Consider the following 25,958-nt stretch of genomic DNA (forward strand, 5'->3'; position numbering starts at 1 on the left):
ACCTGCCATAGTATCAGCCACTTTCAATCCAGGAAGCGAACAGTCAGTCGAGACATGGAGGCACACTTTCAACCAGAGAATTAAACTAAACTAGGCTGCTGTTTTCACTCTTATTAACTAAACAAGGTGAGCTGGTTTTTCTTTCATTTTTTCTTTCAGAATTAGTTTTTTAAACGGTTTGAATTTACTTAAAATTTCACAAGAGGGATTTACATGTTTGTGTAATTTAACTAAAAATATCACATCTAGTCTTGTCCAGTCTTGATTTCAGCTAATGTTTTTCTTTCTAGTTCCAGATTAAAAGGCCATGGATGTAAAGTTTACTGCCCTGGCTTACTGCCATCTGGCCCTTTTGTTCAGTGTGGCCCAAACAGAAAATGGGACTAGCACTCCTCAACCAACCTTTAGCTTAACAACCCTTACGACACTAACTCAGTCTGACTCTACTTCACCAATCTCAAATTTGACTGAGGAGACAACACTATATACCAGCACACAGTTGGATAACAAAACTGTCGTTAGCACCACTGCGGCAACAACCGAGAGGACAAGTCACCACCAGACTTCTCAGTCAGCAACCACCTTGACTCCTCTAACAAACAGTACTCTGAGGACTACGAGCTCTAGCACTCAAATGTCAACATTTACTGCACAAACAACGGCAGCAATCCAGACCACAGTAGATAACTCAAGTACACCAAGTACTCCAGTAATTACAACTGAAAATGCAACTCATACTACCATGAACAGAACCAGACAAGGTAAGCATAAGGCTCCATTCTTATCTGCAGTTTTATCAACAACTATTCATTTTTTACATAATTTGCTGATTATGGTAATTCTTGCTGTTTTACTTTGTCGCTAGATGTGGGCCTCAATGTCTCTGAAAGGAATATGACTATTGTCTTCAGCACTGTACTTGGAGCATTTGCTGTGTTGTTGTTTTTTCTTATGTTTCACAAATGCAAACAGAAAATACAGTACTTGCACCAACCTCTCAATAATGCACAATACACAGGTAAGGAACTTTCCTTCATCAAACAATTAGTTCAAACCCTTTTATTTACTATTGGCAATTAAAAATACTAATCTAATTTTAAACAGATACATTTGTGGCAGATGATGACACACTCGTTATTTCTGGAGGACTTTATGATGGCCATCCAATCTACGACAATGTACCAACAGCTCCCGCAGACCAGTCTCAATTCCACCTTGAGTTTCTCCATTAAAGACACAGAATTTCTATAGTCTGAAATCTACAGTTTAGGAGTGGATAGAACCAATGTACTAAACTAATGTAACCAATATACTTTCAAGACTGAAATATAACTCCTATGATGGTCTTTATAAGAGAAAAGTGGTCCTTAGTAAAGGAAAATGAGAATAGGTAGGACATGCAAACAAGTACAAAACTGATTTTTGAGAACATTGCTTTTACTTGTACAACACCAGAATACATAAATATATTAACAGAGTAACTTGTAACAACTAGAAATTGTCAAAGATCAGCAACATAACCTTGTGATAGAACATATTAGATTTCATGTTAACATTAAAGATGAGTTATTCCAAAGATTAGCACAACAGCAAAGTAATAAATAACACATTGACTCTAGTAGGTAAATTTAATCCTAAACACCCATAAATAAACTTACTAAAAGCTGGCATCTTAACACCAAAACCTTCTTCTCATTGACACTATGTTTTAGTTGAACCATAGAAACATATTCAATTCATGTTTTTGTGTTATTTTTAGTCTATTTGTTATTCAGTCAATCGTGTATTATTTATTCATTCTCAATAGAACTGTATTTCAAGTCACCCACCTCTACCAATATTGTTATCACTGCTAATCTGACCTAACAGCCAAACTTAGGCAAAAATCTTCTCATTGGTCTTCTTCTTTTTTTTGTCACAGCCAGTAACAGCTGTCCAACCAGCATCTCTCATTCTTTTCATTGCGGCCAGCTTTAAGGAGTTTCCTGGTGATTTATGAATGAGTGGGCTCTGATTCTGTAAAAATAACACACACATACACACACATAGGGATTTTTAAAAATCAAAGTAAGTATATTATATGCCACTTTGTTGGATCATAAAAGCACATTACCTTTTTGAGAATGTGGAGTTTACATTGCGAATCTGAACTTTTACGTGCAGGTACATTTGTAAAGGTCTATCAACACAAGAAACAAAAGAATACACATTAATCTGTCCTAGCGAATTTGCAGAAATGGTAAAATCACATTCACATAACCTGCAAGGTTTATGGCATTATTTTTTTTTAAATATTAACAAGCCCCCACCCCCCAACCCAAAAAAACAAAAACAAAAAAACATTGCTTACCAAGAGATCATTTTGATCTGAGCTGTCAGACTTGGGGTCGAGTTCAATGGCGCTCTTTCCCCACTGTGCTGACTTTTCAGAAGGGGGAGTCCTTATTCTGTAGGACTATAGGGGAGTAAATGTCAGTGAATATATTCATATTTTTTCAATTTTGGAAAATGTCAGAATATATTACTTTGATCTTTGTTGTTCCGGCAGTATGGTTTGTAAGACTTCTTGGGGTTTTCATGTCTTCACTGTTGATGCACTAAAATTCAAAGTCAGTGCAAGTCTTATAATCATTTATCATAAAACTTAAAGTAAATAAAAGCATATCAATACATGAATTATGTTATAATTTATTCTGTCACTATAGCCATTTTTATATATCTACTTTATGAATAGGTTAAATTGCAGTCTACCTTGGATTTTGGTGTTCCACATGATGCTCTGATAAATTCAGTGGCAGATTCCTTAACAACAATTCAAACAAAGTTGCTTTAGAAAAAGGCTGTGGTAATAAGGTTACATTGTACTGCTTTACATTCACACACAAAGTTTTGCGGTCGTTTCCTACAGCTATAGGCAATTATTAGCAGAGTCTTCCATGTGAACTGACTAAGAGTATCTGGCGCCAGTATTCTCAGGCCCTATAAAAGCTGCTAGCTTACTAATCTCTGAGAGATGCTCTCCATGAATTTAAATGTTTTCTCCAATGAGTAACACCCATGCTCATATTCACACTGCTATTCTTGTTAATTAATGGTTTCTAAATAAATCAACTCTGGTGCATTTTTAGTTCCCATGGCACATTTGAGACTCTCATTCGAACATATGAATATATACCTTTTTTTACTCATACACAACAAATACATTTAAAATCCCTTTTCTTTCTCTAAATAAAATCCAGGTGAATAATAAACATTATGAATAGCTATAGGGCTACAAACTGAAAGGCTAAAACGCCATGTCCACCAAAAAAACCAAACCAAAAAATGGCAATTAAAATCTTCGCAAATATTATGGAAAAATAATAAATGAATCTATTTGTCCGATTTGATCCACCAATCCCTTAAAACCAAATATTGTCTGATCCTGACTCAGCTGGATGTTGTTCTGTTTTTGTCTTTACCTATAGCCTGGTACCATGGATTATTTTTCTAATAAATACCAGTTCAGCAAATTCAATTGGGGTTGTATTTATTTTTCATAATACCCAAAACCAAGGATGTACTATATCTGAAGTAGAAAAGGCTATTTTGAGAAATCTGTAGTTATAAAAACCTTAATCATCTGATTTTCTAAGCTTATCTTAAACAAAAATGTCTGAAACATTAATCTGTTGAAAACATTTTGGTCGATAAAACTCACATCTGTTGTACGAGTGGCCAAACTCTGACCATCTTTGCTGTAGGAGGAAGTTTTCTTGGCCTTGAAGAAGTCAAATGTGTGACTCTTTGAAGAGTTCTCTTTTGGAACCTCTGAACTTTTCCTTTGTTTATAGTTTGAGGCAGCTACCTGTAGTAGTACACATACAATTTTGGGTCAACTAAAAGTAATGACAAAGAATGCCATCTAGTGGCAGCCTATGAGCTGCATGCACTGTACCTGTTTGTCGCTCCCTTGTGACAGCAGAGTGCTTTTCACAACAGACATTTCCTGCTTCAGATCACTTGTTTTGTTTCTGATGTTTTCCTAAATTGAAAGTGTTTGTTACATTGTGAGTTGTCTCTCTCAGAAGTATGACAAACAAACAGCTGTATAAATAAATCCAAACATAAACTGATTTAAAGTAGCATATACCTTCTCTCTTGTTTCTGCCTTCAGCTCTTTCTTCAGCCTCTCATTTTCAGACTTATGCTTTGAGAGGTCCAATTCCTGATTTAGAGAAATTTGTGATGCAAATATTAGGATATGACATGTTTTCTGGTCAATCATTATTAGTGCTACTTAGCATGTTTCTTGGTACCAGTGATTTTTCACGAGCAGTCGCCTCCATCTCATTCTTCTTCTTCTCTTCAAGCTCTGCGTCCTTTTCTTGGACCATCCGGTCATACTGGCTCTGGTAGTGACAAGTTGGGCTCATTCCAGCACAATATACATGAGACATATTTATCAGACAGCAAGAAGGCCATTATAATAACTTTACCTTATGTTTTTCCATCAGAGTGACCATATCTCCAATCTTATGCTGGCATTTAAGTTCTGTGGCCTCCTTGTTCTTAATGGCTTCTGCTGCTGTAATTCTAAGTTTCTGGACCTAAAACACAAATTGGTTCTATTTTTGTAAATTCAATTTGAAGGAGGTAAATGTTAATTAAATTGAAATTACAAATTGAAAAGTAAAAAAGTAACCTCCTTCTCAAGTTCTGCTGCAAAAGTCGATTTTGACTCAAGAGTCTTGAGCAGTTTCTCATGTTCTTCTCCTTTGAGTTGTTTAAGGTTCTGGGACTCATTTTGAAGGCTGTTGATCTAAAGATTAAAGCAGCATCTTAATTTTCCAGTCTAATACTGATTAGCTTAAATAGTTCACATACATATTAACAACTGGAAAATAAAAACACAAAGCAAACCATCCCCATACCGTTGTTTCAAGGTCACTGGATTTTGCAATCTCCTGTGCCATTTGTTTCTTAAGCATTTTATTCTGAAAATATACAAGTGAGGACAATAAATACCATTCCACTCCTTTTATAGCTAGTTTCATGGTCATTACAAACCTCTTTCTTGTATTCCTCCTGGGCTTTAAATTTAATTTCATATTGTTTTCTGAGTTTGCACAGCTAAAAAGCAAAGATTATTTTGTTTAGTTCCAGGAAAATGATCAATAACAACAGTATTTGCAATTTCACATTTTTCACTCACCTTTGTTTCCACAGCTTTGATCTGTTTTTCTTTTTCTGTGATTTTCACCTGAAGTTGCTCATACTGTTCACACAGAGCATAAAGAAGCCATAATGAACATGTTTAGAATAAGCATCTTTATAAAGCCCTGTTTCTACTAATAATTTAGTTAAGATGCGTACCTTTTCTTCAGTTTGCTTCTGCAGAGTTTTTGTTTGTACACATTTCCCCAGGATTTTGGTTTTGACTGCAGTTAACTCATCTCTATTGCATGGAAAATGAATATTTAAATCTCAAAAACTGTGCATTCCAATCAGGAAAAAGTATCTTTAAGCCTCTGAAGTGCATATTCACCGTAAAGTCTTGTTTTCTTCCTCCAGCGTTTGAATTTCTCCATCGAGTTTTAATGCCTTCTCCTCACTCACCTGAGTCAAAGGTTTTCAGAATTTGTGATTCATATAATAAATGATTTAATAATAATACAAATAATAATAAAAATGACAATAATACAATAAAATCCAGACCTTCATGTTTGCCTCAATAGCTTGCACGTTAGAGAATCCATTTTCAAACTGCTCTTGAATGGCTGTCTTCTCAGACTGCAGCTCATTAAAGTTTGATAATAACTCTTCATACTTTACTCTTAAAAATGACATAAATAAAAAATGAAACATATTACAACAGCGTAATAAAATATTAAAATGCTAATATGATGAAATGGCTGTCTATTAACAACTCACTCATTTTGCAAAATGTCTTTCCTCAGCTGCTCCATCTGAACGTTGCATTCCTTATTTTTCTTCCTTTCAGTACACAGCTGTTCCTCCAGCTCCTGCACTTTGATCTGCAGGTATATTGCAAAGAAGCAATGCATTGTATATTTCAACCCAATGAATATATTTTACTACCAAACACATAAACAGCTTTCTCTAGTGGATAAGAGGTGAGGGGATGAGAAACAAAATTAAAAACATGTAAATGCCTGAGTCAAAGTGGACTTCTCCTGTAAATGTTCTTTTTCCTTTTCAGCAGCTTCACAAGCCTTTTTCAGTGAATCATTTTCAGCAAAAGCATTCTCTGCTTCTTTCTGTATTAGGAGAAAAAGGACAAACAATTCTAAGTATCTTTATTAGGCTATCTGATACAGATCGTCTTTTCTTTTTGCATTATGTATCTATTTATCTACTTATATCACCTTAATGAAGTGGATTTCTTCAGTTTTCTTTGAAAGCTCAGCCATGAGTTCCTCCATTTTAGCTTGAGTGAACTGAATTTTAGCCTTCACTGATTCAATGGATTTAGATTTTGTGTCCTAATAACAAGAACACATATTGTTTTCAAGGTATGTAACAGACTTGGGCATGCAAGGACTGGTTTTAGAGAGAAATCGCACACTTTCCCTTCAAATAAACCGTACCAGTTCATCTTTGAGAATTTGGATTAGGCCATCTTTCTTTGTAGCTTGGTCGAAGGTTTCCCCTGTTGAGTAAAATATTTCTTTCGGCTTGAAACGACATCACCTAAAAATATCAACACATGTTATCCGGTGGGACTTACCTAAAACTGTGTTTCTCCTTTCAAGTTCAGTGTTGTTTTCTATAAGTTTATCCTCAAGCTCTTTGGCCCTTCAGAAAAGTAAAAACAAGAATATAATGACATGAGGAAACATTGTACTTTATCTAGAAAACACTGTGAATGAAGGAGTTTAATATACCTCTCTTTCTCTAGTGCTAGTGAAGTCTTTAGCTCTTGAATGGTTGACTGAATGCACTCTAGCTCCTGTGCTTGCTGGTTTTTGACTCTGTTGAGCTCCTGTAAACTGAGATCTTTGCTTTGGATGACCTCAGCATACTCTTTTTTACTTTGTTCCAAGGCTGCAGCAGTAATTTCCTGATTTTTCTTTGTTGGGTTGTTAATATTTCAGTTAAAGCATATTGCATGCAACACAAGAGCCCAATTTCAGTACAAAGAAAAGAATCTCAAGATACTCACTTCAGTCTCTCTGCAGCGCTGCTCAGCAATATCCAGTTGTTGAAGAAGAGATTCCTGTTCAGCTTTTGCACTTTTGAGAACTTCAAATTGATGATCTATAAAACCACATATATAATATTAGTATCCCCAAAACAAAGTGTACTAACCTGACCTGAAGTCTGGAAAAGAAATAAAACATTTTCACCTTAAACTAAGCACCTTTTCTCATGTTAATGAGCATCTATCCAAATATACTGTCATGACTCTAATACTTCTGCATATTTAATACTGAGTAATATTTTAAAAATGTCTTGTTATGAACACACTGTTTTATTACCAGTGTAGCAAAGTTTAAAAAATCAACATGCACAGCTTATCTTCAGATCTAATTATGATGTTACTTGTTGACTGTTGAAGTTCATTGCAGTGCTTCTGACTTTCATCAAGGTCCAGCAGAAGTTTCTGTAGTTGGGTTTCCTTATCCTTAAGTTTTATTTGAAGCATGGTGATCTGTAAAGAACATGTCAGTCATTAACGTGTCAAAATTTGTAAAATTTGTGGAAATATATTTCATGCCAAAAGTTTCTCAAATAAACTGATGGAAGGGCTTTTTGCCCCCACTAACCTCTTCCTGTTTTATCTTAAATTCCTGCTGGTATTTCTTTTGTAGATGGTCAAATTGCAGTAAGTCTTCTTTGACTGCAAAACAATAAAACATGCTGTGTTGATGGTCAAAGTGTCACTAATTCATCTAGTTCCACTTAAAGTCTAAATACATTTAAAGCATTTGATTGAGTAATAGACGTGACATTTTGGCGTAATAGCGGCAAGAAGAAATGTATATATATACCTTTCTGCATCTCTTGCTGATCAGTTTCTACTCGGACACGTAGGCTTTCAAATGCGGCAATCAGTTTCTAAATGAAAAAGTAATAAACTGGCAATCAAACCTCATCATTTTACAATGATTTGATCAACAAAATATAATAAATTAAAAGCTACTACTGGCAAACATTTTGTGGTGTTTTACCTTAACACTTTCGTTGTTTTCAGTAAGGAGGTCGTGGGTTTCCTCTCTTTCAGCTTCAACTGCAAAACATTCACAGCAATGTACCGTTTATTTCTGCACTTACTAAAGCTGATAAAGAAAAGTATTCTCCAGATCAGCAAAATTTAAGAAACACTTTTTACTTACATAAATGTATTTTCTCAACTGACGAGTCAAAGGTTTCCTTGAGTATATTGCACAAGTTCCATGTTGAATTGTTTCTGCATTTTAAAAATTGAGTTTTTAGCATTTCACAATTAAAGGAACAAAACAAAACTAAATGTAATCAGATCATCATATTTATCTTAGTTTCACAAATCACACAAACTTGTTCCTCAGTTCTTCATTTTCACCAATCTGTTCCTCCAGCTTTATGCTGAGACTTTCATTTCCAAACTGCAGACAGAAAATACATTAAAGAATTCAAAGTTATCTCTTCCTGTTGTAAATGTTGTACATAGGTAGACAGACAGAGATAAGCAAATAAGATCAGTCTGTGGGGTACACACCTGCAGCTCCTGAATTGCCTTGCGCTGTGTTTCAATTGTTCTTTTGTTATCTTGGAGCCTTCTTTCCTTTTCCACAGTGTCAGAATAAACTTTAACCTTCCAACACTTAATTTTCTCAACTTCATCAAACAGCTTTGAATAAAGCTGACCAGGATTGCAATTATTCTGGAAAACATCCACAGTTTAGGAAGTAAAATGACACACACAGACATATTCATACTGCATATTTCTGTGCAATAGAAATATTTACCTCGTCTTTCTCCATTGGTTGCATGAGTTTCATCTTCAGAAAGTCTTTAGTGGGACACAATAATTAGGTTAATATTTATAGTGCAGTTATTCTGTTGGAAGTGATAGAGCTGGTGTTGTTAAATAACACAAAGACACACAAATACCTTGTTTGGGCGGTTTAGTTGGTGCAACCACGTTTGTATTGGGGAACAGTATGTTTTTCTCTTTGTCAAAGCATTCACTGTAACTCTGGTGGAAAAGAGCAGTAATATTTAATGTCATGTGTGTTAATAATTACTGCCTCATAGACTGCTGCTGACAACACTCATACAATGGTCATTGCGCTTGTAAGGTTAAATAGTTACTGCTGAGCTAGCATAGTGGTGAGTTGAGTTTTTTCATCAATGTTTAGCTTCTAATTATTAACTAATTATAAATAACTATTTATTGACTTACAGGTTGCAATGCGTTCATGAAATCGCCTCTGTCTTCAACTATTTCTTGAGGTTGAACCGCAGATATTGGTCCGTTATTCACCCTGGGAGGCACCAACAGCTTGAAGCTAAAACGTCGATCTCTCTCCATTCTGGAATAGCCATACAGCAATAACCTAGTTATTTAATAAGCGGTGTTTTAAACCAAGACATCTTTAATAAACACCACAGAAATGCCAGAAGACTACAAATAACTATTATTGTCCCTTTTTAACTAATATTCATAAGTCAAATAACCCTAAACATTAGCTAGCTAGCTAACTAACGGTAATTAGCTTTTTATTTGTGAGTCAACTAGGCTCGCAGACAACAGCTAACAGTTACCTCCGGTATATTAGAACAGCGTTATTTCCCACAAAATACAAGATAAAAAAACAATAATAATAGTCAGTAGTTTAGAATGTTACTTAATAAACATCAATGTGGTAATTTACTAGGTACTACGTGTAAACTATGACATTTTTTTTAAACGTTACCTGTTAAACTTGGTTAACGGTTATAACACGACCACCCTGCACGAGGCGAGGAAGGACTCTTGCCCAACTGTTTAAGTGAAGACTATTCTTGTGTCGTTCAGGTTTATTTAAATATCATACTTTATTTTTTATTATCTTATTTTTCTTCTTCTTCTTGATGATAATAATAATAATAATAATAACAATAACAATAATAATATAATAATGTTTGTGGTAGCAGTGGTATATACACAAATTTAAGTTGTTTTTTGGTGGGCGGATGCTGTGTCCCTTTAATTAATATTTAATGTGTAAAATTGGCAAAATAAAGCAAAATTTTATATTATAAAATGAAAAATGAAGGTAATACGTTATAGTCAAAGGTCTAATTTAGCACAGATATGCAGTTGGAGGTGATATATGTCATATAAGAACAGCACTTTGCATCTTTGAAACCATCAATCAGTTTGGTACATAGTGGAGAATATTAATTATTCTCTAAACTCTTGTATCAAAACTAATATGCAAAAAATATTACAAACAAAATAATAATATAGAAATATTCTTTTTTTCCCTGAAGACTATAGCTGACGTTAAGATTTAATTTTTAAATAAATTATGTCAGCACATAACAAAAACATTACCATATTTCTATCTTAGATTCAAGAAAAAACAAGACAAAAGACACAGTGGAGTATTACATCCTTGTTAAACAGCCTTTTATTTGACTTTTTCCACAAAATTCCTTTTTTTGCAGTCAGTGGCATGTTTTCCATCATAAGGCAAACCGCTAAACATCAGAATTATTTTATAACTGGCATAATGCATTATCAACAATGAACCAGAAAAAAATAACATTTAAAAGAATTTAGAATGAGAATGAATGTGCTTATGGAATAAACAAAGTGGCATGGGTGATACTTCTAAAAGTTTAAAAAAAATTGCACTTTGCTGTGATGTGCTTGGAAAGCTTATGATGTCTTTATAAATGTCGTGAGAGAGAAGTGAGAAAAGAGAAAGTGTCTCTTAAAAATAAAGCTTTCTACTGGTAACAACAAACAAACAAGAGCAAAACACTTTCATTATGTGATTGTACATTTCAGAAGGTTAACATGCTAAAGGAAATAAAGTTATAAAAAATGTTATAATGATGTTACCAATAAGACAGAAGTAATTTAAATTGCTTATTTAATATATTTATGAGGTTTATATATAAATATAAGAGGTATATATTTAATGAGGATTGTGTATTTGTGTTTAAAGGACTTTAATAATTGTGGCTATGAGTTCTATGGTGGGCTTCAAAAACAATGCATAATCAAACTGATGAGGAATTAATGCTATTGTTGCCTGTTGAAAAAGCATGTTTCTTTTGATGAAAAATTACCTCACTAAGGACAATAAATTGACCCATGTTGTAAATTGACTTGATGCAGGACTTTATACAGTGTCCTCTGTATTCCTAGCTTCTGCCACCTCTTTGGCAGCATTGTCCCTGTTGGACTTTTGTACTCCAACTCCCACCACTCCTCTCCTCTCCTCCTTTTTTTTCTCTTTGTCCAGCAGCCGATAGTTCAGCCCCATTCCTGCAAACAGGAAGACACTAGCAACTATGAGGATGATCCCACAGCCCTGGTAGGTGTACTTGTAATCATGGTAGACATCTTTGAACTTCCCTGTGAAGACAAAACGACATCATACAGGATAATTTGTTTCTGTGCATAAACTGTATATTAAAAATGGAAGTCTTCACCATGACATTACCCTTTGGTTTGTGCACTCACATTCAGAATTGTTCAGATGGATATTTTAGCTGTTACTCTCTGTGTGTTTTGATAGTAGCGCAAGGGCTGGTACTGACTAAAAAACTACAGACCCTACATGCTCATGGCTTTTCACTTACAAGGTACTACACTCAATGACATAATGTGCGATAGTCTATTCTAGTGGAACAGTTTAAGGGTCTATGTGTTGCCCCTGTGATGGGCTTGTAACCTGTCCGGGGAGACCACACCTCACGCCCAGTGACAGCTGGAATGGATGGATGGATAATCTAGCAGTCTAAATCAAAATCACAAAATGAAGACAATATTGTGTTGTGTAACAGCTGAAACTAGAGATTGAGACCATAAACCTATAAGCGAAGTCTTTACTGAAGTAAAAGATCGAGTGACCAACAAGGCCATTTTCTTATACAGTTGCACTTCTTATTGCGACTCAAGGAGTGCCCTCTGCTAGTCAGTTAAAAAATAAAATTAAGCACTTATGTAGTGGCTTAACTATCTTTTATATATACAAGTGTATTAGTATAGTAAGTAGTTATTATCATTAGTGGGGTACTCACCAAGTAACGGCGGACCTAATAATACAGGACCGCACTCAACAATAGTGACAAGCCCAACAGCACTGGAGAAACGCTGCGCTCCGACTAGGTCCATTAACGTCTCGAACAGCACTGCACTCAGCCAGCCGAAAGCAAACCCAAAGAAGATGGCATAAATGGTAAAGCCTGTATAATCTTCTGATATTGGAGCTAGGACATGACACACGCCGTTGTACAGTACTGAAGCAGCAAAGAAGTACTGTATCCTGGAACGGACCCACTTGGTATTGGCCACCATGCCCATTGAGGGTCGGGCAAACATGTCAACAAAAGCGAGGATAGACAGTAAAAAAGCTGCCTTCTCTTTGGCAATGTCTTTACTCTTGGCATAATTAGAGAGGAACACCAGCGGTGCAAAGAGGCCAAAAAACATGACAATATTTCCCACTATGTAGAGCAAAAAGCCACGGTGCTTGAACAAAGTGAGGTCGATAAAGCTGTTAATGGTCTGCAACACAGTCTTCCTCTCTGTGGTCTTCTCTGCAGGCTTGGGTTTTGGTCCTATAGGTCGCATGAGGGAACCTGCAACACAGCAGTTGAAAAGCAGGCCACCCAGGATCAGAAAACTTCCTCTCCAGCCAAACTGATCAAACAGCCAAGTATTAATAGGAGCTAGGGTAGAAAGAAAGACAGGACTTCCAGCCATGGCAAGCCCATTAGCAATAGGTCGCTTGTTGTAGAAGTATTTTCCAATCATTGTGAGAGCAGGGTTAAGGTTGAAGGACAATCCCAGACCTGAAAGATTCAGTAAAAATATGTATAAAAATGAGCATGAAACAGTGTTTAAAAAAACAACCGTGTACAAAAAAAAATAAGTTAGTAACAAACAAACTTGAAAATATTAAAAACTAGGTACCTCCAAGAACACCTATGCAAAAGTAGAGTGCTTGAACCGATTCACAAAAAGAAGCAGCAATGAGGCCCAATCCTGACAGGCATCCTCCAGCCATCATAACGGGACGACTCCCATATTTGTTAACCAGGATGCTGCTGATTGGACCTGAATCAAAAGAAACAAAGAACAAATATAGTAAATACATAAATATAGCATATATATCATGTCGCTACATGTTTTTCATCTATTCAAAGGCACAATTCTAATTTTAACCACCAGAGGGCTCTAGTGCCACAGCTGTGTCTCAGCAAATTCAAACAACTTCAGCAATCAGTTTTGTCAGTGCTGCACTGCAGTAGATGTGCTCCCAAGCCATTAATAATGCGATCTGTCAGAAAAACCACAAAAGCTGCAATGAAATAATCATTTATTTGATCCAGATATTCATAAAAATTGACAGAAGAATAATTTGTTTTGGAGCTCTTTTTAATGTACTCCAAACACAATTGAAATGATCATTAGAAATATCTCAGCTCAGACAAGCGGGTGGGGGTATTTGTGTGAGTGTACTGGGGTGATTTTCTCACTGGTGTGTACACTGGGGTTAAAATAACACTGAATCTTCTGTTATATATATAAATATATATATAACATATATAAATATTAGATTTTGATACTGGCTATGGAGAAAGAAAGACTGACTGTGCAAACAGTAACCAGCTTATTAAGATTCATGCATACTGGATTCAAAATCAGCTCAGGAAAATTGCTATGACTAGTAGACAAATGACTAAAATGCACTGAGGGCTCGGGTCGCAAAACACCATCTCCATCTAAGACATGTAACAACCAGCCTAAATGAGTATGAGGATCCACATGGAAGACACTTCTGCCTTCCTGCCAAATCTCTGCACTAGCCAATGAACCCAAATGGAAACTGACAGTTTTTGTTTAGAGGTTGTCCAGACTCATTTGCCAGCACGGTGCAAGACAAAGGGTTTTTAAATTGTAATGCAGGCAGTCTCCTCACAAACAATGAGTTCTTTCCTTCTGCGTTGCAGGGTGGGTTGCTTATGATAAAAAGGTTGGAGACAAACCAATGTAGAATATTATGAATATAATGAATCAAAAATTGAAGGAGTACAGAGGTACGCAACAGTGGGCTGTTAATGAACTTCTCCTGCTGATGTGTTCTGAATGTTTAACATAGAGATGGCAAGAGGCTCAGCTGTCATCTGCTCACGGCGCTGACAAACATTGCCTTGCTTATTCTCTGTTCTCAATTACTATGCGTAGCTTGCCTTCATCTGTGTATATTTACATCAAACATTTGCATTAATTGAGGGAGTCACACATATCCACATATACTAAGACACTGCAGCTCATAACTTGTTAGGGCATGTGAGGCTCTAAGAGCCAAGTGAAACAAAAAGAAGTGATTAACAGACATCCACTTTGCTCCATTATGTGTTACAAATAAAAAGCAACACCATGGTAAAGATAGGCAAGTTGAGAACAATCAGTTACTGTTACAGTGTAACTCAGTAACCTTAAACCATTGTTCCTGCATGCCTGAATGTCACTCTCCAAAAGCAGCTGCTTGTTAAGTGTTGCTGAACAATAAGCAGCATTGATTTCTTCCATGGGGAACACGATACTTCTGTTGTACAGTAATGAGGACTTAACTTGAATGTGAAGTTTTGTTCGCCTTAGGAACTTAATACTCAGAGTAAATAACAGACATGTGGCACCTTGGTTTCTTGGGATGTTTTCACCTGGGATGTTTTAATGCAATATGTTCACCATTATGCACACAGTGTAATGCTAGCTGAGTGAGGCCATATTTCCAATTTTATTTTACTGCTAGCAGATCTTAGCCCCATGTATAAAATTTGACTGACAGTGTATTTTATATGGAGATACACTTCCCACTTCACACATTAGTTTGGAACACTAAAGCAGCTTTCCCGAAGCTTCCTTGAGACTAGATGCCTAAGTCATCATTTTTCCAGTTCATCACACACTAGAGCAAAGAGGACAGCAATGTTTTGATTTCAGAGGAGATGGCCTTTTGGGACAAGAAGGACTTCTTTGAACTCTGATCTCTCTCTGTTTATTTATCGTGAGCTTGAAAAGGGCTTTATCGTCATCTGATTGACCAGCCCAGAGTGACATCATGAAGTGTCTCATTCATCTCATCAGTGCAAGAACACAAACAAAACCCCTGGTGGTCTTCCAGTCTCAAAGCACAAGAGAAAAGAATAGGTAGGTGTGCAAGGCTTAAACTCATTCATATGCTCCAGAGACAGATAATGTTGCAACAGCATTTCAATGGAACACTTGAACTTTTGTTTTGCCAGTTTTTTTCCGCACAGTAATTATGCTTATGTGTGATCTCTCTGTGACTGAAAAGCTACACAGTAAGCCTGTATTTCATCAAAAATAAATGATTTTTTTTCTTATTTGGAACAGAACACTAAAGGAATAAATGTAGTATGGTCATGCTAAGAGCTGGGTGTTGATTTCAGCTGCTTGTCTTGGATGGTACTGTAGCTCACCTCCGCCGTACGTGACGGCTAACATGATGGAGGAGATCCAGGACACCTGGCTACTTGTCACATTGAAGATCACCTCAATCTCTTTGAAGAAGACAGTGATGGACTTGGGAAATGCATAGGAGAAGCCAATAGAGATGAAGGCTCCAATCACCACCATCCATCCCCAGCCACCCTCAGGTGGTGTGTAACCTTGAGGACCACCGACGGCTGGTGGCATTGTTCTTAAAACTCAAGAAGTTTTACAGATACAATGACTGTTTAGGAGAGAACAAAGTGACAGAGAAAGTCCTTTGATTAGTTGCTTGTAATTCTTAAAACACTTTAACAAAATTATATTTGTGTTTATGAATTAGAATACAGAAGACCTTTGGCAAACAAGCTGAAAAAACTTTATTTTGTTAAGTGCTTAATAAATATTCAACCCATCAATAAACATAGAAAATTACAAAACATGTTTCCGTTTCATACAGCTGCACAGTCATTTGTGATACTTTGTTCAATTTATTGTCCTCTTTTACATGAACTTGATATTTTGTCCTCAGCTTTGAAACATTTGACATCAATAAAACATTCTTATATCAGTTTTGTGACTAGAAAGCATCAGCAATAGATCAACTTTGTATTCAAGTTGATCTTAACCAGTATGACCTTGCAAACAGAACTCAGATTTGATGTTTTCAGTATTTCCAAACACCAGCAGTGGTTTTGTTTCCGGCTCACCTCTCTTGTTTAGTAATATTGTTAGTACATTTTACTTTGGCATTGCCTATCATGGCAGCTTCTGAAGAAGGAAAATCAAACTAACAAATTTTCTACCAGAGGCGTAATTTTCACATTTTCACACTGTGTTTATCAAATAAACATTTGCTTTTATTTTTTTTAACCTTCAGTAAGTTGATGTTACTTTTTTTTTTAGTTTTTAGAAAACTAGAAAAAATACACATCAGGTACTGTCTCACAGTCTTGATTTGATTTTCCTTTTTCCAAAATGTTTTCATGCATTTCATGCTCCTTGGTCTCAGCGTTAACTAGGCTTTTCTATTCTTTGGAAGCCCTTTTGGCCACTTCACCATATAGCTTTGTCATGCATTATACAGTACGAACCTTCTATACTGACCTATAACCTCTGAGTAACCCTGCTTTGACGATACCACATGCGTATATATGAAAAGATTCATTATGTTGCAAAAGCATTCCCCCAACTTTAATAACTATGTTCAAGATTAAACATGGCATTTCTGGCCTTGCTTTGCTTTGAATTGATCTCTGCATGCATTTACTAAACTCCCACCTGCTGATCTCACACAGTTTCACTTTAGAAATGATGAATACGAGTCCATCTGCAGAGTCAAACAACTTACTGTATTGTTTACACAGGGGAGACTATCCAGAGAGAACATCGATCAGCCCACGAACACAGGTTGAATTCACACTGCTCAATAGCTCAGGGCTACGCTCTGGAATGGCTGATGATGTAGCGTTTTTCAGCCAAGGAGGACTTGATTTGGTTGATGAATTGGGTTAGTACTCTGAAAACTTATTGGATAAACCAGTTGTGTGCAGCACGTAGTGAATATTTAATGTTTTAAAGAACTTTTGTTATTGAGCTGGGATTTTAGCATCTGCTGTGCAGCTGTAAATGTGCCTCCTTCTTTATCCTGCAGCAGCAATACACTGAGAGAAATAAGAACTTACACTGCCACTAAATCAAATCAGTTTTGCATATCAAAGAAATAAGTTGTGTGTGTGACATTATTGGTTATCACTAACAAGGAGTATTTGTTTTTTTATGCAAGTAAAAATGCTAAATGACTGTTGTTTTTGAGGAACATTAAAAATTCACAACCAACTGCACTGTGTCTGTACTTTTCATACTTCAATGTTCTGGCCGACTTGTCAACCAGTGAGCATTCATTTATGTTTAGAAACATGCAATTGGGATTTTGGGAGGGCTGCATGGAAAAACTTTTGCGCTGAAAAGCTTATCCATAGACTCTCCACTGACAAATACATACGCAAACTGACACAAACATGGAAACAAAAAGGTGTCCTAACTGCAGCTCTGTACTCTGATAATGTTCTCTGCAACCAGCATTAGAAAACGTAACTGTATTAGTTTTCTACTCAAAATAGATATATATTTTGTCATAGTTTCTTTTCTTTTTTAATGTGTTGCTTCCGGTTTAATCTTGTGTTTTCATATCCATAGAAAGTTCAGTGTTGTTTGATGTTACCTGTCCATTGGTTAGCTTCATATCAAAGTTAATCATGTTTTACCAATAACATCATGACAGCCCAAAGATTTTTCCATGAAGTGACCACAATACAGCAATATTATTTTACAAAGTGTCTAAATGTCTAAGTTTGCACCACGTTTTTTATTGGCCTTTCTTAATAAATGCTACTTTAAAAATCAATGTTGTTCAACACACTGTAGGTAACAATAAAATCTGAGTTAGTTTAGGTTAAGTGTAAACGTTTTTTAAAAAAGATTTTAACCTTTAATTGATCAAGGATCCTTCTCCTTTTGGAAACTATGAAATTACGAGAAAAGGGAATGAAAAGATTGAATGAAGTCTAGACTCTTAAACAGGATAATATGCCGGGAAATGTTATTACAACAGAGACAGTGCTATCTGTACTTTTAAAGAACAAAAATTCAGCAGTTGACATTAAATGATAAATGGAGGAACAAGTTAAGACAGACAGGACCCCCGAATAGAATAGTAAATCTGCAGAAATAATGAATAAAACAGATAGGTTCTCACTAAGGATTAACTGCCTGTCTCTAAAATAAAGAGCAAAATATCAAATAATTCAGTAAAAACTGCAGAGAGTCAATTCATTCAAGCCAGGATAAGGAGTAGACAAACATGCAGAGGTATAAAAACAAACTCCCCTCACGCTGTAAAGGTCTAAATAAAGTAGCCAAAGTGGGCGGCCTGAAAGTGCCACTTGACAACACACATACCAGCACAGAAGCAGGGTGGGCTCAGCAGAGGACATCAGCAGATATACAAAAGGATTTGGTCCCTGTGCTAAAGATGTGAGGCTCAACTGATTTAATTTGAATTCATAAGATTAAGTTGGGTAAATGTATCTCCTTTTCTTAGTAATTAATTTTAGTCTCAACTCTGTGTACCCATATGTTGCCTGAATTAAATTGTCAAACTAAGAATAATGAAAATAAAAAAGAAATTACCTTTAATATAGTTGAGAAACCACGCAATTTTAAATTTGTGCCAAATTGAGATCTTTTGCGGAAGACTTTTCATTCATTCTGCCCGCTTCAGGCCTTTTCTGACCCCAGCTTTCTAGTACCAATTTTAGACAGAAATGAATTTGTCTGTTTAATTATAGATGAGAATAATGTGTTAAATATTTGCTCAGGGAAATTGCATTCTCACATAATAAGTATTGTTATAACACTAACAAAGCAATCCATTTTTTATGAATATCCAACTGGAAACAGACAAGTTCTTGAAGTAATTATTTTAAAAATGATGTCTGGCAAATATTACATGTATATCAAGGATCTTACCTTAGCAGGAGCTCTTGAACAGGGACAGATGAGCTCTGCAGATAAAGTCTCTGAGGGACGTTAACACAGTGCAGACATCACAGAATCGGACTGAGTGGCTTTGAATATATATTAAAAAAAATACAAAAAAGAAACACTACATTTGTTTCACAGACTGTCCACAAAAAATCAGTGGGTCGGTGCCAGGCTACAAGTTTCAACAGTGTCACTGTTTCCTCTGAATAAAGTAGAGTTCATTCAGTGCCCAGATCAAACAGCTGGACAATCTGGACACAACGGTGCTAAATGGTGAGGCCAGTCAAGATCTTATTGGCTATGCAACACGTAGAGCCATGCCCCTACGGTGCTTTCTCCACCCCTCTGTCATGTGCTGAGCTGACACACAAGGTCAGACTAAGGCCCTGCATACTGCATACTATAGTATCCATGACTGTATGTGGTCCAAGAGGATATAATAATGTCTGCACTCCAGAAGATTAGATGCTGTTATCAGTGCCATTCACTTGAATTTTATAGGAAATCAATTTTACAAATATGACGGACATTGTTTATTCAGCCACCTGAAAGAAAGACTTTTGTGTCATTCCTTGTTGAGCCTTTCTCCCAGATTCCCTGAGGAACTATTTATAAGTCTGTATCAGGCCTTGGGACAGGAAAGGCCTGAGTACACTGGGTTACTGAAACAGCATGTGCTTCCAAAGTGCCTTCAAATTCTTGACACCCTTGAAACATTATTTCTTATTGTTAACTTGTTTTGTGTAGTTCACCTCATTTTTCATCCTCCAATGCTTTTTATTGCTTTTCAAACAGAGGATGCAATAGAGCAACACCTACAATTCAGTGTTTTCTCCTGGGCTGGTATTTATTCACAGGAGCAGAGTGTGAGGAATAGAAATGGATTTGGGGACAAAGGCATTCAAATTTGTATCTGCTAGTTTCCTTCAAAGGCTGAATACACAGTTCTTAACAGAGGAACTTTGTCTTTAACATTTAAGTGCATCCTTTCACTTTGAGCCATGCACATGGCATTACTTGAACAATGTACAATTAAGTTTTTGTTCCCACATGAAGTTTAATAGAGGAGTTTTTACTTTTTCAGAGAAACATCTCACAATAAACTGACACATAGCATATCGTCATTGCCATAATATGAGAAATAAAAATAAAAAAATCAAACAAACGTTTAGTTTCTCTACAAGACTGATATATTGTTTTTTCTTGCTTTAAAACAAATATACCTCAACAGCTTCTTAACCCTTGTATGGTGTTCGGGTCTGTGAGATCCGTTTTCAGTTTTTTTCAAAAGAAAAATTAAACAATTAATTATTTTTTTAACCTGAAATTCATTGGCTTTGGCTTATTTTCTGTGAAGAACATAAATCCGAACTAATATTCAATGACCTCATACTGTACCTCCCCCCACGCATTCACATTACATACAAAGTGTTCGGGTCCACTGGACCCAGGTCTAATAAAAGTGTTGAAAGTGTAGGTCCTGTGTTCCCACACTCTGTCTTCCTCCTGGTGCTGCTGATAGTGTTTTCTTCCCCTCCTGCTCGCGCACAAAGTTGCAACATTGTTGAAAATTCAACTATCAACACCGTCTGCTCTTACATTCCCACACATTTTACCCTCTTTCTTGAGAGATCAAAATTTTATTTTCTCATATCCTGTCCCACCTGCAAATTAGGGGCATAATACTATAAATAAGACTTTGCCAGTGTGGTTCTTTATCACAACTGATCAAGATGGCAAAAGATTATCTGCTGCGAGGGCCATCCAATTGATTTTGGAAGAGAGAGGAGCTTCGGATGATGATGTTGACAAAGAGGTTTCAGAATATTTCACATTTCTGAAAATTCAGAGTCTGACAGTGACTTTGAAGAAGAGGATGAGGTTGAGCACCATTTAGTAACAAAACGAAGACGAGTACCCCATCAGCAGCCAGCTCCAGGACCAGAACAAGCCCACCAGACAGCAAGTGAAGAAATATGGATGTCAATAACTGGTGAAATTGAATGGTCTTCTTGCCCAAGAAATGAGCCACCCTGCAGAGCTGTTACTGTGATAAGCCAGGGCCAACACGGCTGACAGTTACTAATGTGCAGGACATCAAGTCTTCATTTGAGCTTTTCATCCCAGATTCCATCCAGAACATTATTCAGGATTGCAGTAATCTAGAAGGAAGGTGTGTTTTTGGAGAGCGGTGGAAGGAGATGGACCAAATTCATCTAAGAACCCCAAAGGCCTACTTTGGGGTTCTTATCCTTGCAGGAGTTTTCAGGTCCAAAGGGGAATCCACAGAATCCCTGTGGGATGCAGAAACCGGCAAGAACCTTTCTGTGCATCAATGTCTCTGGAAAACTTCCACAAAATTTCCAGGATTATCCGTTTTGATAGCCAAGATGACAGACCAGCTTGACGGCAGAGAGACAAGCTAGCTGCCATCAGGACAGTGTGGGATAAGTGGGTGAACCACCTTCCCCTGTTTTACAACCCTGGGCCTAATGTCACCATTGATGAGCAGCTGATCCCATTTAGTTGTGAAACATATTGCTTCACGTGTAAATGTGTTGTGTCTTTCCACTCACTCCACTTGATTATAACTGATTAATTTTTTTAAAACATTTTATAAAAAAAACAAACAAAAAAAAACGAGAAGCACATTAATTCATAAATGTGATCTAACAAAGGTAAAGGGAAAAAATTAACCATGTTTGCTGTTCATATGGCTTGTAATTGGGATGAAGTAAACATCTGCTGAGTAATTTAACATAAAATTGTTTGATAGTGTTAATTTGGAAAGCCAAAACTCTAGCGGGTCCACCAGACCCTTGAACACTGGCTGAGTAACAAAAATATGAACACCACACAAGGGTTAATGAATGATGAATGATTTTGTTATACTTTCATGGTCATCATGGAATTAAATAATAAGGACTGAATAACACTGGCATCAATTCAAAATGTGTTATGACCACATCTCTACAACACTCATGACATTTCCAGCTTTAATCGTTCTTTTTGAACAATGCCATTTAGCACCACATAGTAGGATAAAGGAGGAAATGTTGAAAATCACCATATATGACTTGAATTAGCCCCCTCAGGGGTGTTAGCATGCATATTTTACTTGCTTTTTCTGCCTTCAGTCCAAAAAGGACTCAAGTGATTCTGTCAGATTAAACCACAACATGCTCTTCTCTTGTTGCTTTGACTGTATCTTTTATGTGACCTGCAATAGCCTGTACAATCTCTATGTCTCCTTATGGAGTCCCTCCAAAGAAATAATAGGATTCTCTGTCAAGTACAGAACCTGCCGCCTTTATCAGCATAATCACTCTGAGAGAGCCAACTCTCAACTCAAAGGCTCAGCAACAATGACGTCACACTGTCTTCTATTTCATCCTAGAATATCTGGTTATCTGTGTCTACGTGTCAGACCTGACGTTGCCTTGGGAGTTAATTGTTTTAATCCTATTGTATAAACAGGCAGAAGCAGAGAGGTTTCTGAGCATGACGAGGGGTTTATGTTTACTAAGCAGGCTGCAGGTTATACAGAATGGAAAGCGCAGTCGTGTAAAACAAACAAGCTTTTCAGTTTCAACAGTAAAGTACAGTGTGTTTACACTCTTAGGTAATAATACAGTAAAACTACAGTAAAACTGACTAGCATGCTGATATTGTTGAGTGTGGTCAACAATGAATTTAAACTCTGCTTAATTTATATAATTTTTTTTTCACATGCTTGAGTAACTGACGCATGAAATGAAGCATGATCCCCTGAGTTAAAAAAATTATTTACTTTGTGTTAACGGAATGATTGATAGATTAAAAATATATATATATAAAAACCTTGTATAATGTATAATTCTTTTATGAGCTGTTTTGTTGTAAGTCATAATTCTTCCACACTGTTTAGCAGAAAAAAATGTCTGAGGCCACTCTTGGGTTTAGAGAGCACTACAGTAAAATACCTTATTCATTGTCAAAGGGATTAGAATTGATTAGCTCAGCTATGTGAGACACAGCCTATATAGAGTTTTTATAAGCTGTAGTAAGAGCACTATATGTTCTCATTTGAACAAGGGCACTCTCAGACAACATACACTGGCATTGTGCTTTGTTCATTGCTGTGACTGATTCCCAAGAACCTGCCTGGTCTGCAGTGTTTTCTGTAACCCTTACCTTAAGAAGTGTAACATGTAACTCAAATGGTAAAAAAACAAATCTTTTTCTACATAATAAAAGAACCACTTGTACTATACAGTTGGTTATCTTGGAAAAAAAATAAAAGATACAAAAGATCTGTAGGTAAAACAAACTTTTTTATTGATTTGTCTCCATCAGTTCCTAGTACAAATATTAGTGTGCTCCATTTCTGATTCAGTATACTGGCTTGTACTGCTCAGACCAGTATATAGTGGAATGTTACCATGGCCCACAACAGCTACATAACTAGGATGGAAAAATAACTGCTAGTACTTGCAACAATATTATGAAATTTTCTCTTAATTTGTATATACTTCTTTTCAAAGTTTAAAGACAAAAATTTAAAAAGCTTTACTAGTCAACTACATTTTGTATGTCTACAGTGCATTTCTTGGTTCATATCCTGGATAATGATTACAATAGCTACCACACTCGCAGTCACACACAGTTGTTTCTAGATACACCTGACTGCATTAATGTCATAACATTATTTAATCTTTCTCATTTGTACGAAATTGTGCGGCTAAGCACAAGCCTGACTGTGCATCCTAATGTGAACAAATAGACCAATAACCATGCCTGTGCCAGAGCTCCTGCATCCTGCACATATTATATCAAATTACAAAAAAGGTCTTTGGTTTGTATTTGAATACTTTGTTACATGCTTCTGAGATGCACAGTGTACATAGCAAAACACACCAAAGTCTGGTAAAATGATTAGAAGCTACAAGTCTGAAGTAGATTCTGATAGACTAGGAAAACAAAAAATCACATGGACTTTGTTTTGATCTTGGTTGGTTTACAAGATTCCTTTCTTCTCATCAAACACAAACACTTGCACACACTCACACTCATACAGTATATTGTCTCCTATGGCGTACTTCAAGTACTCCTTTGTGGAGACATATATCCGGCTATACAATACTTCCTGACATTAAGACTTTGGACCATGTATGTACAGAATGGTGTGTACATGTCTGCTGCATGTTTAAATTAAGATCTGACAAGCACTTTTTTCCATACTCCATACAAAGTATTCCTTTGGGACAAAGTGCTAAATGTCGAGGTCTATCAGTTGTGTTACCTGGATTTTCTCCCTCTGTAATTAAAATCATTAAAAAAGCCCATTGATCACACCCATACTTGCTTGTTCACTATCATGCTTTTGACAGGCTTTTTAAAATATCACTGACAACAGCTGTTAATCTGTGGAATACTGTGAAATCATATGTAAAAATGTGCAGTCCCATACAATTTGAAGAAAAACCCAGTTATGTAAACATTTCTCTACAGTGCTATTAGAAGTTTTTTGTGAGATTCAGAGTATAGTCTCAGTCTATTGATCATATGTATATAAAAAATTGACTCCATATGTATATGCAAAAGTCTGATGTGATTTATATGGTGTATTGTTTGCACCGGGATTGATAATGATCAATGAATAATAAGAGTGTTTGATACAGTTTAGGATAACGTGAGAACACATCCATACAGCTATGTGCATTTGGTGTGTATGTATATACAAAATTTATTCCCAAAGAAATCACAGCCTAGTAGACATGTGGGTGAATGTCTTCTTGGCTTGATAGAGTGCACAGATAGTTAGAAAGATCAAATACATTAAAGACTAAAAATGTGTATTTCTAATCTAAATCCTACTAGAGTTATTAAAAATGGTTGCTCCATATCACTGTTTTATCTTAAAGTTTCCTCTTGTACTTGCTCTAATGTTTTTGATCCATAACTGATTTCCTTCAGCCATAATAACCTAATTTTCTTGTGGGAAAAATGGTTTATTAGAGTACAAAGAGAAAAAAAAACAAGTTTCTATGAGTTATATCAAGTTTCTTTGGAATGTCTTTCTTCTTATGGTGGCGATTTCACACAGATCAAACATTCAGCACTGTAGGTTTCTGTGTAAACAGATAAAGTACCTATGGTGTGGCATGTTCCTTCATTGCAGGGGTCCCATTGTTTGATGAAGCAGTATTTTAGGAAGTGATGTGAGAACCCCTGGGATAGACAAGGAGGGACAGCAACAAAGTCCCTTTTGATTCTTGTTTCCTGGTGCTTGTTTTGCTTACGGCTAAATTATTGGGATTTGTCTTTGAACAATAACATGTCCTAGGTCTGTCTTCGTATATCAATTTAAAGGAAAAACTTGAGAAAAAAAGCCATGTTTCCCTTTTACAACCAACAAGCTGTGCTGAGAAGTAAACGTTCCTTTGTTGCATTTGAATTGACATATTTATCATTATGTTCTAACTGTCACTTATGGTCGCAGAATAGCATGATACATCATTTTTGCTTTAATGTATGAACAAATGCTACATTAGGTATTTTCTGAGAAATACACTGCTTCTCTCGCAAACACTTATAATGGACCATGCACAACTGAAGCTTTAAAATGATATCACTATTATGTCTGTAGAATATTAAAAACAAAAAACAAAACAACTCTGTACTACTTTTGATTGGAAAATGGACAATAGGTGCAGGGATTTACTGAAACATGTACAAACATGCATGTGTTACAGGTACCGGGTGG

At 36.2% G+C, this 25,958-nt stretch overlaps 3 protein-coding genes and 1 long non-coding RNA gene across 9 annotated transcripts; 2 read left to right on the forward strand and 2 right to left on the reverse strand.

Moving 5' to 3' along the window:
• Window positions 1-10: 10 nt before the first annotated feature.
• On the forward strand, window positions 11-3,994 carry LOC102781899 (uncharacterized). Its single transcript, XM_087840961.1, has 4 exons — window positions 11-126; window positions 291-761; window positions 866-1,018; window positions 1,105-3,994. Exons 2-4 carry the CDS (start codon window positions 308-310, stop codon window positions 1,230-1,232), a joined length of 735 nt encoding a protein of 244 aa, XP_087697087.1. The 5' UTR covers window positions 11-126; window positions 291-307; the 3' UTR covers window positions 1,233-3,994.
• sycp1 (synaptonemal complex protein 1) lies at window positions 1,417-10,013 on the reverse strand. Of its 4 annotated transcripts, none has more exons than XM_006782809.3 (35): window positions 9,903-10,013; window positions 9,389-9,518; window positions 9,097-9,181; window positions 8,952-8,995; window positions 8,702-8,866; window positions 8,521-8,588; window positions 8,340-8,413; window positions 8,175-8,233; window positions 7,995-8,061; window positions 7,770-7,843; window positions 7,546-7,654; window positions 7,166-7,260; window positions 6,888-7,072; window positions 6,731-6,798; window positions 6,591-6,652; window positions 6,369-6,485; window positions 6,156-6,260; window positions 5,914-6,017; window positions 5,698-5,815; window positions 5,528-5,598; window positions 5,356-5,437; window positions 5,195-5,257; window positions 5,050-5,112; window positions 4,914-4,976; window positions 4,685-4,801; window positions 4,479-4,589; window positions 4,299-4,391; window positions 4,133-4,207; window positions 3,938-4,024; window positions 3,701-3,847; window positions 2,752-2,802; window positions 2,526-2,597; window positions 2,351-2,455; window positions 2,114-2,179; window positions 1,417-2,016 (listed from the first exon to the last, which is right to left on the reverse strand). In XM_006782809.3, exons 2-35 carry the CDS (start codon window positions 9,515-9,517, stop codon window positions 1,876-1,878), a joined length of 3,135 nt encoding a protein of 1,044 aa, XP_006782872.2. In that variant the 5' UTR covers window position 9,518; window positions 9,903-10,013; the 3' UTR covers window positions 1,417-1,875. The 4 variants fall into 4 exon arrangements, with proteins under 4 accessions (XP_006782872.2, XP_006782873.2, XP_006782874.2 ...); XM_006782810.3 differs by lacking the exon at window positions 9,903-10,013 and adding an exon at window positions 9,751-9,896; XM_006782811.3 differs by lacking the exons at window positions 4,685-4,801; window positions 4,914-4,976.
• LOC102781310 (uncharacterized) lies at window positions 9,074-16,371 on the forward strand. Of its 3 annotated transcripts, XR_436638.3 has the most exons (5): window positions 9,074-9,315; window positions 11,445-11,516; window positions 11,721-11,787; window positions 15,227-15,364; window positions 15,653-16,371. It is a non-coding gene; the product is annotated as an uncharacterized LOC102781310 (long non-coding RNA). The 3 variants fall into 3 exon arrangements; XR_004843393.2 differs by lacking the exon at window positions 11,721-11,787 and having other exon boundaries at window positions 15,628-16,371; XR_436637.3 differs by lacking the exon at window positions 11,721-11,787.
• On the reverse strand, window positions 10,584-19,463 carry slc16a1a (solute carrier family 16 member 1a). The gene is made up of 5 exons (XM_006782813.2): window positions 19,199-19,463; window positions 15,658-15,911; window positions 13,121-13,264; window positions 12,226-12,999; window positions 10,584-11,557 (listed from the first exon to the last, which is right to left on the reverse strand). Exons 2-5 carry the CDS (start codon window positions 15,872-15,874, stop codon window positions 11,322-11,324), a joined length of 1,371 nt encoding a protein of 456 aa, XP_006782876.1. The 5' UTR covers window positions 15,875-15,911; window positions 19,199-19,463; the 3' UTR covers window positions 10,584-11,321.
• Between the last annotated feature and the right edge of the window lie 6,495 nt (window positions 19,464-25,958).

This window comes from Neolamprologus brichardi, chromosome 5 (genome assembly GCF_056152115.1).
Source record: "Neolamprologus brichardi isolate AB-2024 chromosome 5, ASM5615211v1, whole genome shotgun sequence".
NCBI classification, from domain to species: Eukaryota; Metazoa; Chordata; class Actinopteri; order Cichliformes; family Cichlidae; genus Neolamprologus; species Neolamprologus brichardi.